Raw genomic sequence first — 14,766 nt, forward strand, 5'->3', positions numbered from 1 at the left:
TCTATTCACTATGCGGTTTCTTCTGCCTCTTCTTTTCTAAAATGGCTGCTGAAAACCCTTTTCATTTACTGTTGACTTTCTCTTGAAAACCTGTCCCTCCTTTCTCCCTTGATCTATCTCATCGGTTAATCAAAATCTTCATCTACTTGACAGTTAGCCACCCTTATACTGCAATTTAGACCTGAAAAATCAGTTTGTTCTGTGCAGCAGGCAACTATTTCTATACAAGGCTTTGGGGTGAATAACAAGTCACTGATGTTAGATGTAACTTCTGCTGTTAGCAATATGTTATCAACTCTGAACTCTACCTGAAGACAGAGATTCAGATGCCCCAAAGAAAATCTACATATCTAAAGTACAGCTTAAAGGATGATACAGATATTCATAGAGAATCTCCAGATTCACATTGCCAGCCTTATTTATTTGCTTTCCAGCTTCAGCAAGGAACATGTCTCTAACTTAAGCTGTAGAGGTAAGTATTGCAAGGCATCTTTCACTACTTTCATTTGAATGGACAAAAGGGACATTCTTCATCTTGGGCCTTTCTTTGAGCTTGTGAATCATTGTATACACCCGTGAGGGAACTTAGAGCCCTGAAGTCAGTTTTTCTGGATTCCATAAAGAAGAGTGGAAGGCTTTCACACTAAAAAAGACCAGGTTTTGTCTGGGAAAAAACCCACCATAGTTTAATTTTCTGAATAGAAAACACTCCAAGTGACTACAGAAAACAGAGCAGAAATAAACAGCCTTCCTAACTGTCTTGGTGTCCTTGCAGCTGGATCCTTACCTTCAGACAGCTTTCTCACTGGCAGCTGCCTTCAGTGCTAGGACCCTCACCAGAGGAGATCTTCTGTGACAAATTTTCCTTGAGATTATCATTTGTCATATTGCAAAGAAATTCAGACATGTATTTTCACTCTGATTCATTAGAGATTCTGAGGAAGGGTCTTAATGTTAGCAAAATTTGGCTTACAGACCAGCCTCTTGCTTCTCATTTCAGCCTCAGTGAATTGTAGCCCCTAATGTTCAAGATGTCACATAATTCAGAACAAACGGTGAGGTTAAACTCAAGGCTGCAGATCGGGTCACTAGCAAGCACAGCACAGAGTCCATAAAAGGAAACAGAGCAGTTTGCTAAACCAGGCAATACATCAATCCTTTATGCTGTGTACACTTTATTTACAGGGCATTTGCAGATTCAGAATGATGAATGAAGCAGCAAAACACAGTTTGATTTTCATCACTCCAAGGCAGAAAGCAGAGTAAAAATTATTTGTGATTTTATCTTTTTTAACCAATCCCTAATAGTTAATCTAGAGGCATTTCTTTTTGTTTACTCAGTCTTGTTTCTTATTACTTTCTCACCTCCTGCTTTATTTTATAGCCCTATGTCTGCTCAGTGAGTCTGGGGAGTACTCTGTTTTACATGCACCACTGCATGGACAGATAGGAAGTTTTACCAAGGTCGACAGATGCTAACCTACTCATAGAAGAAAAGTTACTGCGACTTCCTAGTTCGGCAAACTATTATTCTTCCATGCTATCAGTCTGGGCAATATCAAGACTGCAATAAAAAGTGCATTTTACACAAGAAAGACAACAGCAAGAGCATGATAATATTTTATAAATATAGATATTTTCTCTTCCCCCATAGACTGCATGGAATTCAGTAATAATACAAACCATGGAAAGAGTCAGTTGAAACATCATTTAGTCACTCTGATGTAACATTTAATATATTCTTTTATGTATAGATTTCTGTCTACATATTTCTATTTCCCTCAAAGCTTTATTCTTGTAAAGTACGTATTTTTCCTACTGCCAAAAAATTCACTGATCCATATGATCTGATGTTTTAGCAAAAACATTTTCAAGTGTTACCTGTTTTTGTTTTCCTGAAATCCTTCATTAATTGTGCATTCTCTCTAATTAAAAGAAATTTTCATCAGAAAACAAAAATATTTTTATATTTCTTTTCATAATGTATCAACATGCATAAGCAATGTCACTGAAGTATCACAGACTGGGCATTCTCTCCATCTCTCTCCTCTTCATACGACTTATAAAGAAAGTTAGTGTTAATATAACAATGACTGCTTTGCTCAAGATCCTGTTCATTTTTCCTGAGTGCTAGGAGAAGAAAGTAAAAGTGCATTTGGATTGTCATTTCCACAGTTCAGTTGTAACTACTCAGTGACTTAAACCAAATACAACAAAGAATTCTGGAATGGACACAGTCTACACCATGAAGTCATCATTCCTAAGCCATAGTGCTGTATTTAAATTGTTTATTGAGCTACAGTATCCCACTCTGGTATGAAGGGCAATTAGAGTCACTGATGGAAAAGGCAAAAAAAAACATTTTCCCCCTTATTCTAATATCACACAATAGCAATTGTTTCACACACTGCTAGTAGGAAAATGTATGTTCTTACCCCACAGCCTATTCCGTTGCCCGGTTCACATACAATTTTCCTTACTCCTGGTTCAGGAAGTAAGCCTGCTCCACAGCCAGGAGTTGGACACAGCACTCCTCCCATCTGCAGCACACATTCCTCAGCCCCATAGCGCTGGTAGCGGTTGTACTACAATAAAAAAAATTGGTGTTAAACTTCTAACAGCTCACCAAAAATACCCAACCCATGATCTTTGACCTTGAATCTATCCCACATAATCAAGTCAACTGTCCCAACGTCTCACATGCTAACTTCAGGTTATTGGTCAAAATCTAAAACTTCGCGGTGTCATTAAATGGGGTATCACTCTGCTCCAGCTTGCATCATATGCATTGTTTCCTGACTCACAGCTATCACTTTCATCACTAGAAAATTGTATGGGATATCAAAATCAAGAAAACAGCAGGCTGCTTGTATGAGTAACCTCAAGAACTGTTATATTGCTATAAAATAATTATTGTAAACATCATAAATATAGTCCAACAACACATTCTGATAAATGCTTTATACAGATTGAAAAGAAACCCACAAAAACCCTCAAAGGATCTATAGCTAGAAGTACAGTATAATGTTTGAGAGCTAAAGGGTTGTAAAACTTGCCTAGCCAGCTTTATTTTCAAAATAAATTTCATGAAACTGATTGGAAAAATCATTCCCTGATATACACTTATTTCAGTGTTAGGTGTAGTTTTTTTCAGGGTCTCCCAGGAAATGTTAGCTTTTGCAGTTTTTATCTGGTTCCACCCTGACAGCCTAAAAGGCTATGGAAATGCCTCCATTTTAATGATAGAGACATTGACACACAGCAATATTAAATAACATGCTCAGCGTATCCTCACTGACAAAAATGTCCACTCTAAAACGACTGATGCCATTGCAATAAGTTTCCCTGGCCTGCCCTGCTTTCAGCCGGAGATAAGCTGAACAAGTACAAATCATGCTGCATACATGTAAATCACATCCACTCCAGGGTTCTGCGTTGGTGCAGTTCCACACTAGTGGCTATATAACCATTGTAAACCAAGCTTCAGATTCGCCTATAAATCTGGTCTACTGTAGAGTGAAATAAATGAAAGCATTTGGTCCTAACAGCCCCAAAGAAAACAAGAAAATCCAAAAGGCCAAAGAGAAAGGGAGCAGTATGAATTTTCTCCAGGAGAGGAATGACTTTATGGTGTACTAAAGTAACAAAACAGAGCTTTATGTTACAGCGCTCACCACAGTATTTAGTGCTTCATAAACTTTTATCCCCATAACTGCTCATGAAAATCCTGTTCCTTTTTTCTGGGGTAACAAACTAAAAATTCTTTCTTCAATCTGTACCCTTCTCCAAAGAAATCCCACAAGGAAAGCTGAAGCATTAGGACCAAAATCTCATGCACAAAGCATACAAAGAAAAATTTAAATTACAAAGGGGCTCCACTGCATGTTTTCTGTGAATGTTTAAGAAGATTCTTCTGCAAATGTTGCCATAACATGTCTTGTTACACTGGCTTTTTAAAAATAGTATGTGACTACTTAAAACACTAAAATATATAGACAGAAAAGTGTTGCGTCACGGAAAAAAATATAATATTACCAAACTGAAAGTATCGACCTTTGTCAATTAACAAAAAATACAAACTTTCTCCCAAAAGAAAAGCAAAATATAAAAGGAGAGAAAGCCTTCAAAATATCATTCTGCGTATGAACAACAATCAGAAATACTGATTTAAGGAACTTGGATCTGGAAAATAATACTAATTTTAGAAATGCACAAGACGTGTCTGCACAGTCTCCTTGAATGTAGGGACTCAATAAGTCAACTGGTGTTTTTCTATGTTATTATTACGCTACAAACTAGAGTAATAGCATAAATATTTAATATTGGACTCTACCAATTTTCAGCAAAGTTTGTGATCTTTGCACTAAATACGTGCTAAGCGCTCCAAGTCATTCTGCTGGCCTTGAACGGAAATATGTGTAACCGCAGCTGCAAAACTCTGGTGACCTAAATTTTTTTCAGGGCAGAGACTGGACCTGCAGGTGAGGATGGTGACTGTCTTACCCCATTAAAAGGGAACATTGTGCTGCATGTGGGATTGTTAGCAGCTTCTCATTATGGAGGCAAACACCAGTGACACTGCAGCTGAGATTCTGTCAGCATTTCCATTATAAATTCTCAGCTGAAAAAAAAGGAAATGCTTTCCAGGCATTAAGCTGGCATAAAAGGGCATGGAGAGATTCCTCCCATCTTCTCTGCCTTTTTTTTTTTTTTTTTTTTTTTTTTTTTAATATGTATATACACAAAAACGGGAATGAATCTGTCTTGTTAGATAAAGTAACAGAAAGGAAATGTCCGGTCTACCTACTGCCAAGGTGGCCTAAGCCATCGTATTCTGTGCAACAAATATAACATTTAAGTAAAGGACATGCCAAATCAGTATAGCACTCTCATCAGTGATTTTCACACTACAAAATAAAAAAAAAAATATATTAATTTGAAGACAAGGGTCCTACTAAACCTGTTTGCACATCTTGACATCTAGTTACCAGCTTGTTTTCTACCTTCAATGTCCAGTTATATTTAAAATATGTTATTTTCCAGTTTCTTTTTCCTTGTGCCTGTATACTAGATCACATGAAACCCAGCAACCAACTAAACCATGTAGTAGCAGAAAGTATACGTTTGCTGCCATAACACACATACATAACATATGTGGATTTATAGTCTTTATTCAGTGGCCTGAAATAAAACAACTCACTTTACCTTAACGGTGCATTTATAAAAGGCTTGTAAAGGTCCAAAACACTTATCCATGAATTATTAATTAACTATTTGCATATAGTGACAGATTATATCTATTAGAGGCATTTTCTCTTATATACCACAGCCACACATATCACACAGGACTGATGCAATCAACACACTTAAGGCAAGTCAATTTTCAAAAGCCCTTCAATATCTTTGGTGCCCATGATTTATTTTTGATCACATGTCTGGATGAGATATTTAAGGATATTCCAGCAGATGACCACCACTGGTTTACTTTACCTCTTATTCTTAACTGGAGATTTAAAGTAGGATTCATGTAATTTATTCTGGATTTTCTCAGTGATGATGCCTATAGTTGTGCTGGTTGTTTAGACTCCTTTCATAATTAACAACTTTTTATAAGTAACAGGAGAGATAGGATGCAACTCTTCTTTTCCTTTGTAGATTTGTACATCAGTGTGAGAAGAACTGAGCCCTGGAGTGCCTGTTCTGTTAAGAGTACTGACACCTGAAATCAGATGATTCCCACAATAGCTGCTTCAGTTCCAATAATTATGATCTTATGTCTCCTGGCCTAAGCTATTTTTGAAACGAATGTTCAGGCATCTAAATGGATTAAACTGTGAACTACCTCAGGCAATTTTAGCTCTTCAAAAATTAAACATCTAACCTAAACAAGTCATATGGGCTCCAAATATACTGAATGAGAAGAAACAAGATCCCAAGAAGGGAATTTATCCTGACTTACATGTGATATCTGAGATAGGTAGGATGAATGACCCTGTGGAAGTGCTATAGCTGAAGCTGAGAAAACTAACTTAAGCTGCCATTAAAAGATGACTCTAACTCTTCTATACATTCAAATATTTCACAGCATCTATCACTCAATTATTATCAATGTGCCTCCTATTTAGAGAAGCACTCATTGTGTGTAAAATGGTTCTGTATCCTAAAAGGGGGGAAAATATCTCCAATTACTTATAGGAAAAACCTCTTACAGAGTTTAATATATGGGGAACTTGACTGACCTGGCATTCATGGCACCTAATTTCATTCCTGGCAGCAGCACAGCCTTCCTGTGGTTTTCATGTAAGTCACTTAATCTGTGCTTCTCATCAGTTCTCCGTTTGTAAAGAGGGAGAATGATACTTGCCTATTTCACCATAGTGTTAAGAGGCAAAACCATTAATAGTCATGAGGACTTCAAATACTATGGTAATGAGGGGCATAAAATTACACAAAAATCACCTGCCATCTACTGCTGCTAGAAAGCAGCTTTTGAGCAAGGCATACCAGGAATTTATATGCTACTGTAATAAGGTCCTCAGAAATACAGATAGGTAAACAGTTACTGGATTCACCACAGAACCATATATTTCAATGCTTATTTGAAAAAAACCCACAAAACTTAAAAAATATGATTTACTCCGAATCACTACTGATGAGACATCCACAGGTGTATGAAAAAGGCAGAAAAGCACTCTGATCTTTTTTTCTCTGAAAACTGCATCCTGTTGTGAACTTTCCCCTTGATTTGTGAATTGTCCTAGTCAACCCAAATCTATACTTTTCATGGAATGAAATTTTGAGTGGAAAAAATTGCCAGCTCTACTTATGATATTTCAATCATATTATGAAGTTCTTTTGTGCAGTCTTTGCTCATAAAGACTTGTCAGAACCTTTAGAAATTACTTTTAAAAATTATTATAAATTATAGTATGACATAGACATAGAGGCTGGATAATTGTAATGATTTATTCCCTGCTCCCCACTTTCCAGATTGAGATAGTTTCTCTTGAGTCTTAGAATGGTACTGGGGTTTCAACCAGTGGAAATTCAATCATTTGGTGTTGTATATCAAGGGCAATATAAATTAAATCATTAGGCTGACACAGGAATAAAAGAGGTTTAACATGGATTTAATTCTTTAGATACATTGAGATTCAGATACTAAGACAAAATGTAACACACCTGGATGCACAAAACTCTTGAAAAATACACTCTGTGAACACAGTGACTCCTTGCCAAGTTACTTAATTTGCAAGTTATGCGTTAATATCATAGAATCATAGAATGGTTTGAATGGAAGGGACCTTAAAAGATCATCTATTCTAATTCCCCCTGCCACAGCACATATGCCTTGTGCTCTTTTAATTAATTAAATTAAACATTTTGTGCACAGTTTTCTTTATCTTCCTTTTTCCCCTCACACCTAAAAGCATTGGCTCAGTAGTAGCCTCGCAGGGAACTTTGGACAAAAGTTTAACAGCTGATGTAAAGCCAAAATTTCTAATCTCTGAAAGGTAATTCAATTACTTGTTTCTTTTAACTGCATGTAATGGTCTCAGAGGAAAGAAAATCTACTTTCTGGAGTCAGATTGTTTTTACTGCTCCTATAAATCAAATAACCATCTGTGTGTTTCAAAATTAGATTGTGGAGGCTATTAGTCCATAATGTAGACTAAGCACTTTATTTATATGTATTATACACATACAACCCCCCCAAAATTAGTTCCATAATGTAATTAGGCAGCTTAAAGTACAAAACTCATAGTACTTACTGGACTAGTAAAAATACTTACAAAAGTGTTACCTAAAATATAGATTAAAAAGGGTGCTCTCTATGGAGCACCCTTACCTATTTTTCCTGAGTTACTGGGCTCCTCTGCTGGCCAGTGGTAGGATAAGAAGACCAAGTTCAGATCATCAGCTCCTTCTTGTTCCCACAGGAGTACCTCAAAGGAGACCAGAAAGAGAACCACCTTCTAGAGCAGGGGTCCTCAAACTATGGCCTGCGGGCTGGATATGGCCCCCCAGGGTCCTCAATCCAGCCCCCGGTATTTACAGACCCCCCCTGCCCCGGCCGGGGGTTGGGGAGAAACCAAGCACCTGCAGATGACCTCCTGCCACTTCATCTGCGTGCCAGCCGCCTGTTTAAAAAGTTTGAGGACCCCTGTTCTAGAGCATGGAATTTACTGACTTGAGAAAGTCATGGAAAATTGGGTAAGGCAGTCTCAATATAATATTTAGATAAGACTGGACCAATGCTGCATAATTAATGGATGAAATTAAACTGGAGTAGAGAGAGGAAAAGAAAGAAAGAAAAGACTGCAGTTTGCAGAATGATCTGAAAGAAAGCACAAGGTGAGGAGGATGAAAATAGAAAATGTAGAATGCTGAGAACAGAGGACACTGCAGCAGGTTTTATTGGAAACCAATCTGAATATATGAGAGGCAATATGACACAATGAAGAAAGCGGACTAAGCACCTTCTATAGCTTGGCAGTATTATTTACAAACTATTGGAACTTTGTGATCTTCCAGCAAGTATTTGTGGGATCAGTCTGAATAGACTGAATGCTGGAGATGATAAACATCCAGTTCCTTCCTTCCAACTCTTGTGGAGCTCAAATCTACATTCCCTTCTCTTCTACAAGTAACAACCATCAAGGCTGTAACTGATACAAGGAAATCTTTTCAGTCGATGCTGTTGCAAATTGTGCAACTAATTCTCACTGAAGTAGATTCTGGCTTCTGGGGATTCCACTTCTCAGGTCACAAAAGTGAATACATGCATATTCCATGAAAGCAGATCAAAGTCATCCAAAGGATGGAAGAAGTCCCATTTTCTACAACGACCTGAGATCCTGAATACTGGGGTTCAAATATTATCTCTGAATTTAGTAAAAGCTGGGTTGAAGCGAATTCCACTGTTTTAAGAAGCACTCAAGTTTTTCATTGATAGTTGTTACAGACAAGTAAACAAATTGAAATTTGGGTCCTATGTAAAATGACATATTTTTTGGTTATGACAGGAAAATAATATCCTTTAAATTCGTTTTGATCACAAGTACTTTCTCCTTCCTTTCTCCCCATTTTTTTATTTCAGCTGTTGAACAAAAAATAAATTACTTTTACTTGTCTAGTGCACAGGCAACAAGTTAGAAAAGGAGTAAGAAAATAGAGATGCCCTGCCCATGACAAGAAACCAAAGAGAATAAATCTGTGATAATCCAGGAGATATAAAGCTGAGGAAACTACATGGATTCCAATTACCTCTGAAGTCAGAGAAGGTGGTGGTTAGGAGACATTCAAGGCAGATATAACATAGGAAGAAAAGAGAGGTACATTGCTGGTCATATGAAATTGTAGGACTGTAAAGTCTGTTGTGTAGTTACAGCTATAAAAACAAGGTCGTATAAAGAGGATCAGGAATTAAATGCAGCAGCTCAGTTTTAGAAAGAGTTATGGGATGGTGATGACAAATCCAAAAGGTGAGCCAAATGAGATGTACAGAAATCGAGTATCAGACAGAAAAATTAAAGAGACAGATGTGTGTAAGTACTACTCACATTGAGTAGTAGCTGAAGCCAGGGGACTGGGTGGGAAAGCACAGAGCTGTAAGGAAGATACAGATTTGAGAACAGTAACAAACTAGCTTTGGTTTAGTAATACGAACTGGATAAAATATTCAGTAAAAATTTATTTTTTTTTTTTTTAACTGTATGTGAATTATCAAGGTAACATACCTTTTGTCCAAGTATAGTTATCAAAAAATATAGACCCGCAAATCCCTCAGAAGCATTTTGTTGATCATATTTGACATTTTCCTGCACTAAACCCAGCTGACTAATTAGAATTGTCACATGACATTACTTTTGCCTGAATGGGTAAATATACATCAATTAAAGACTGACTTTACATTAATATTCTGTAGCACATACATGAAACAAAATTCTTCTAGCAAGTATTGCAAGCAAAAAAAAATAAAAATAGACTCACCCCCTGTCACACACATGTATTGTACACAAACTCCTTTAAAACCTCAATCAATGTTTAATGATTTTTGTCCACACTGTGTTCTTTTAATACTGGATTTCCATATCTCCTGAAGTTACAGCTCATGGCAAAACCTAGCACCAGACCACACCACCTTTGAAGAGCATGGGGATCTGCAGATTTTCAGAAGAGGGTATTCCTTTGCATAAGCTTTCCCCAGCTGTAAAGGAAATGTGGAAAAAGAATCACAACCCCCGCTTCAGGTTTGTTCAGATTCCAGGGATATAAACGCCCACAACATTTCTAAAGAAAAAGTGAGCAGTGATATGAGTTGCAGTAGCAGTTGATAGAAGAGATCTGTTAAAATTGATCATTCCCCTGTCAAAATATCAAGAAACTGGCCAATACATTCTGCAAAGTTGTCAGAGCAGATGATATAGCAGAGAAGTGCAGCTATACATTACTTAGCAGCTTCTTTTTCTGCCACTAGCATGTCATCTGCTTCATCTGGGCTGTGACCTGTTGGGGGCACTCAGGTATAGCGGCAGATTGCTTGCTCTTGCGTTACTTCTTTTCCCTTCCAGCCTTCAGATGTAGCTGCTATTTTATTCACGAATCGCAATATTCCATTTAAACAATTAAACAGGATTTTTAAAATTCATTTTGGGGAGAAGAGGGAAGTTTCTCAGAGTCATTAGGGAGACTCCATAACAGTTCACTGCAAGTCATCTTGCTATGTTGGTATATTGTAGTGTTTAGGTCTGAATTACAGTGCTCTCTCTGCTGTCTCTGCCACTGGCTTGAATTACTTGCCTTGCACCGTATTTGGACAGAGCCCATATTTACTACATTTTTGTAAGCAGCTTGTACTATGACCACTTGTATCACCCTTTGCATTTACTTGCAGAGACAGCCAGCCTGACAGGGCAAATGGTTACAGCAGGAGACTTTCTTATATTGTGCTATTTTTCCATATCTCCCCACTTAATATATCTTCCATCCCAATCCTGAGTGTATTGTTGTTACCCATGAAGTGAAGCAGTTAGCCAGCAGGTTGGACTGTGTCCATTATGCCAGGGGAAAATGATGGATTATGAATAATGTGATCAAATTGCAAGAAAAAGCTCGAAAGAGCTAAGGACTGTTAGAAAGCTCCAGGTTTTACCCTTCCTGGGGCTGCATGTCCAGGACACTCTCTTTGCCTTGTACAGACCTTTGTGCACTGGGAGAGTCTGTGAGGAAGAGGTCCAAAACAAACCAGTCAAAGCTGTAAAGGTCAGACTCTCTGGCACCTTCTCAAAGGGTCAAGTATCAAGTGGGGTAGCAATCAGTTGATAAATGCAGTTGATAAATGTATTTGTGTTGTGTATTAAGCCAGTTGCTCTGGAAGCTGCGGTAATTCAGGTATCAACAATGCATATTGGGAAAGCTTGTACTCTTCTATTTCATCACACAGACTATGATTACCTCTTTCTGTAAAGTCTAAAAAAACCACCCCTCTTTAAAAACTATCTTGTTGCTACCAACTAAACATTAAAATATAGACTTTCCAACTAGAATGAATTTCCCATAATGTACATTCCTGAGGGAACAGAATGTGGGAGTTTTACATGTCCAGGAAACTACTGAGAAGTTTGACTATTTGGACAACTGTTTTATTATTACAGAAATCCCTTTAGGAAATATTAATGAGCAATGCTTCATGCTTCAAGTTGAACACAAAGACGTTTTTTCTCAGCATTAGTTTTCCTTCAGTGTTTACATCTAGACAAAAAAACTTTTTATTTCGATAGACAGGTAGACAGGCAGACACATGCTTTTGAGTGCAAGCCACTCAAAAAATTTCCCCCCTTAATGACATCAACAAAAATGATATATGGTCAGAATTTACAGGAAATAAATAATTGATGAATATAAGGTAGAGACCAGGGCTTTGTGTTAGGAACAGTTGCTTGATTTTGACTGAAATTTGGTTGATAAAGGTGAAGAGAGTTGATGAAGCAGACTTGTCTAAGGCATTTGTCTTGCTGTTGCCTGGCACTTTGATTAAGTATTTACAGTGATACAAAATCTAATACAAATTAGATCTGTAATAAAAATTCAAATACACATAAATAAATAAATAAAACTATATAAAAGCTAAATAAAAAACATCTAATACAAATAAATCTACAAAATAAAAAAATGCCATATATTAAGAGGATGAAAACTTAGCTATCTGGCATGTCTAAAATATAACTGTGAATGGGTGATCGTTATTATGCAGGTGTGTTTCCAAAAAGGTCCTAAAAGTATTGATTCTTGGCCTTAACACCACCTAAAACTTTTACCAATGACTTTGAAGAAAACCAAGAAAATAAAACATCCATGATAAAGCTTGTAACCATTTGGAAGGAGGAAGTAATGAACATCTAACAGGGATGGTTAAGTTCATGCTACAGGAGTATCTTTAACTGTTGGTAAACTGGGTTTAAGCAGACAATTTTCAGTACAGTCACATGTAAGATCATTTTTCTAAGAACAAACTATTACCCACAATTGCAGAATGGGATTTCTGTCTGGGAAGAAATGTGATGGATTGTGAGCTGAATCTGAGCTGTGTCCATCCATGTCCAAAAGCACTAAGGCACCTCATAGATGAATAAATTGAAATCTCTACAAGGGAAATTATATTCCTATGGGGCAGCCACTGGTTTAACTGGAATCCACAAGATTCAGTGGGAATGTCCACTTCAAATTGAAAGGTTCTTTTCTGTCTGAAACATACAGCAGACAGTCTGACTCTCTTTTGCTGTATAAGCAATTTTTTACTCTTGTTTCAGGGTTATGGTGTTTTTTTCTGAGTTGCATTCAGAGGTCGAAGACATTTTTTGTTATGATGATCATCTACTGCCTTGTGACAGGACAAAGGGAATTAGAAATATAAAGGATCTGGACACTGTGAAAGGGGAGACAGGCAATATAGGGGTCATACTGGTGCACTACTGCCTATGCCAGACTACTATCTATCTGGTGGAGTGGTGGAAAGAAAAAAAGGCCAGGAATTTTGTGTCTCTTACTACTGAGAGGTATAATAAGATCTAATGTCTGCAAGTGATTTGTAAACAAAGAATGGATGCTTTCCTAGGCAATATAGTCCGGTTTAAACAAGAATTAATCCAAGGCAGTCATGTAATGTGTATTTCTAAAGGAGATTATAAAGAAGAGATTATCACAATAGTCCATTCTGCTTGTATAATCTGGCTTTAAATATATAAGCATTTTAAAAATAAATCAAGATTGGACATGAAGTAGTAATGGGCCCCTATTATACTTTGACTGTTGCTTGGAGTGGAAGAAAATATATGTTTGTTGATAATATGGAAATTGTAAGCAGTCTGAATAAAACAGCGTTATAATTAATTATGATTTTTTTCTTTCTAGTATGCCTGACAGCAGAAAAAGACACACTTCCGATCTTTTTTAAAAGCAAATATATCACTAAATAAATATAAGAAATAATTAAATAGCCATGTGAATAAGGACTTTCTCCAAAATTAATTTCTTTTATAATTTAGATTTATTTTTTTTACCTTGGTTTTGCACCAAATTCTCCCTGTCAAAGTGTGTGCTAACTTCAGCCAAGAGCTACTGTGATTCACCAGTAGACTCATGATAAAAATGCTTTTGGAGGGATAAACTATAATTGCAATATTCTTTATACATGCATGGTCTTATGGAATAATTCAAGCCTCATGGCAGTGTTCACTACCTGCAAAGACATCATTCAAGGCTGTAATGAAAACTGCTGTGTACAAATAATTTGTTAGTGTAGTCAGTTTCAGAGAAAGGCAAATGTTTATAGGTCAGACCCATTCTGCAAAACAACTTTCCATCTGCATAGTTTTGTGCTCCTAATGCATGATGACAAAAAATTCTCATTTGTTAGGTGTATTCAATACAAAAAGGAGTAATGTCATTTTGAAAGTCAGAAAAAATACAAAAGATATTCCAAGTGGCAAAAATACTGTATTCATTTGATTAGCGAGGCTTTCCTCATCAAAATCCTCTACTCTCAAGACTTTTCTTGTCATTGGATGGAAATTAATTATCTTTTCTTTTGTAGTTCCTCATGGTTTACATCATCCCAGTTCTGAAGTTTGTGTGATCATATAATTTAATATGCTCTTAGTGCAAAGGTGTAAGGGTAGGTGAGTGGAACAAAGAAAGATTACATAAAAAATCTTAAAACTGACATTTCCTAATGTCTGAAATCTTCATTTGTGGTCTTAACTCTTTTAGCCTTTGTTTTTATGTCTACCACAACCTTTTCTAAAAAGCAAAAAGAAAAAACCAGAAAATCCATGAATTAAATTATATTGGTCTATTAGTGGTCATTGGCAAGGCTGAGGTCTGCAACTCCATCCTAAGAGCTCTGCCAGTGGAGCTGTCAACATCTGTCTGGTTCAGCCCTTTCCCAGATACAGTCTCTTGGTTTAGCCGTTCCTTACTTTTCCTTCAGATCTCTCCTTTTTCCCCACTCCTCCTGCCCTGCTTAGCTTTACCTCCTTGTGCAGCTCATTAAGTAGAGATCTTCCTTTACCAGACTTGTTAGCAAGTTCCCATATTTGATCATGCCCTGACAGTTCTTGGTCCCAGTTCCTTGACAGACACTTATCCCTACCTTTCTGGTTTCTACTGCTACTCTGGTTCACCAGCCAGCCCCATCTCTCCAGTGTCCCCAGGCTTCATCTCACTCTGCCCTCCATTTGTCATCTGGCTCTAACCAGTCTCTTG

At 37.1% G+C, this 14,766-nt stretch overlaps 1 protein-coding gene across 1 annotated transcript in view; it reads right to left on the minus strand.

Annotated features, from left to right (window-relative positions):
- The window catches only part of PRKN (parkin RBR E3 ubiquitin protein ligase), a 614,220-nt gene that overhangs the window by 114,177 nt on the left and 485,277 nt on the right, over positions 1–14,766 (minus strand). The window contains exon 9 of the mRNA XM_037391827.1: positions 2,436–2,585. Coding sequence (XP_037247724.1) covers positions 2,436–2,585 — 150 coding nt within the window. The remainder of the gene's footprint in view (positions 1–2,435; positions 2,586–14,766) is intronic.

This window comes from Falco rusticolus, chromosome 6 (genome assembly GCF_015220075.1).
Source record: "Falco rusticolus isolate bFalRus1 chromosome 6, bFalRus1.pri, whole genome shotgun sequence".
In the NCBI taxonomy this organism is placed as follows: Eukaryota; Metazoa; Chordata; class Aves; order Falconiformes; family Falconidae; genus Falco; species Falco rusticolus.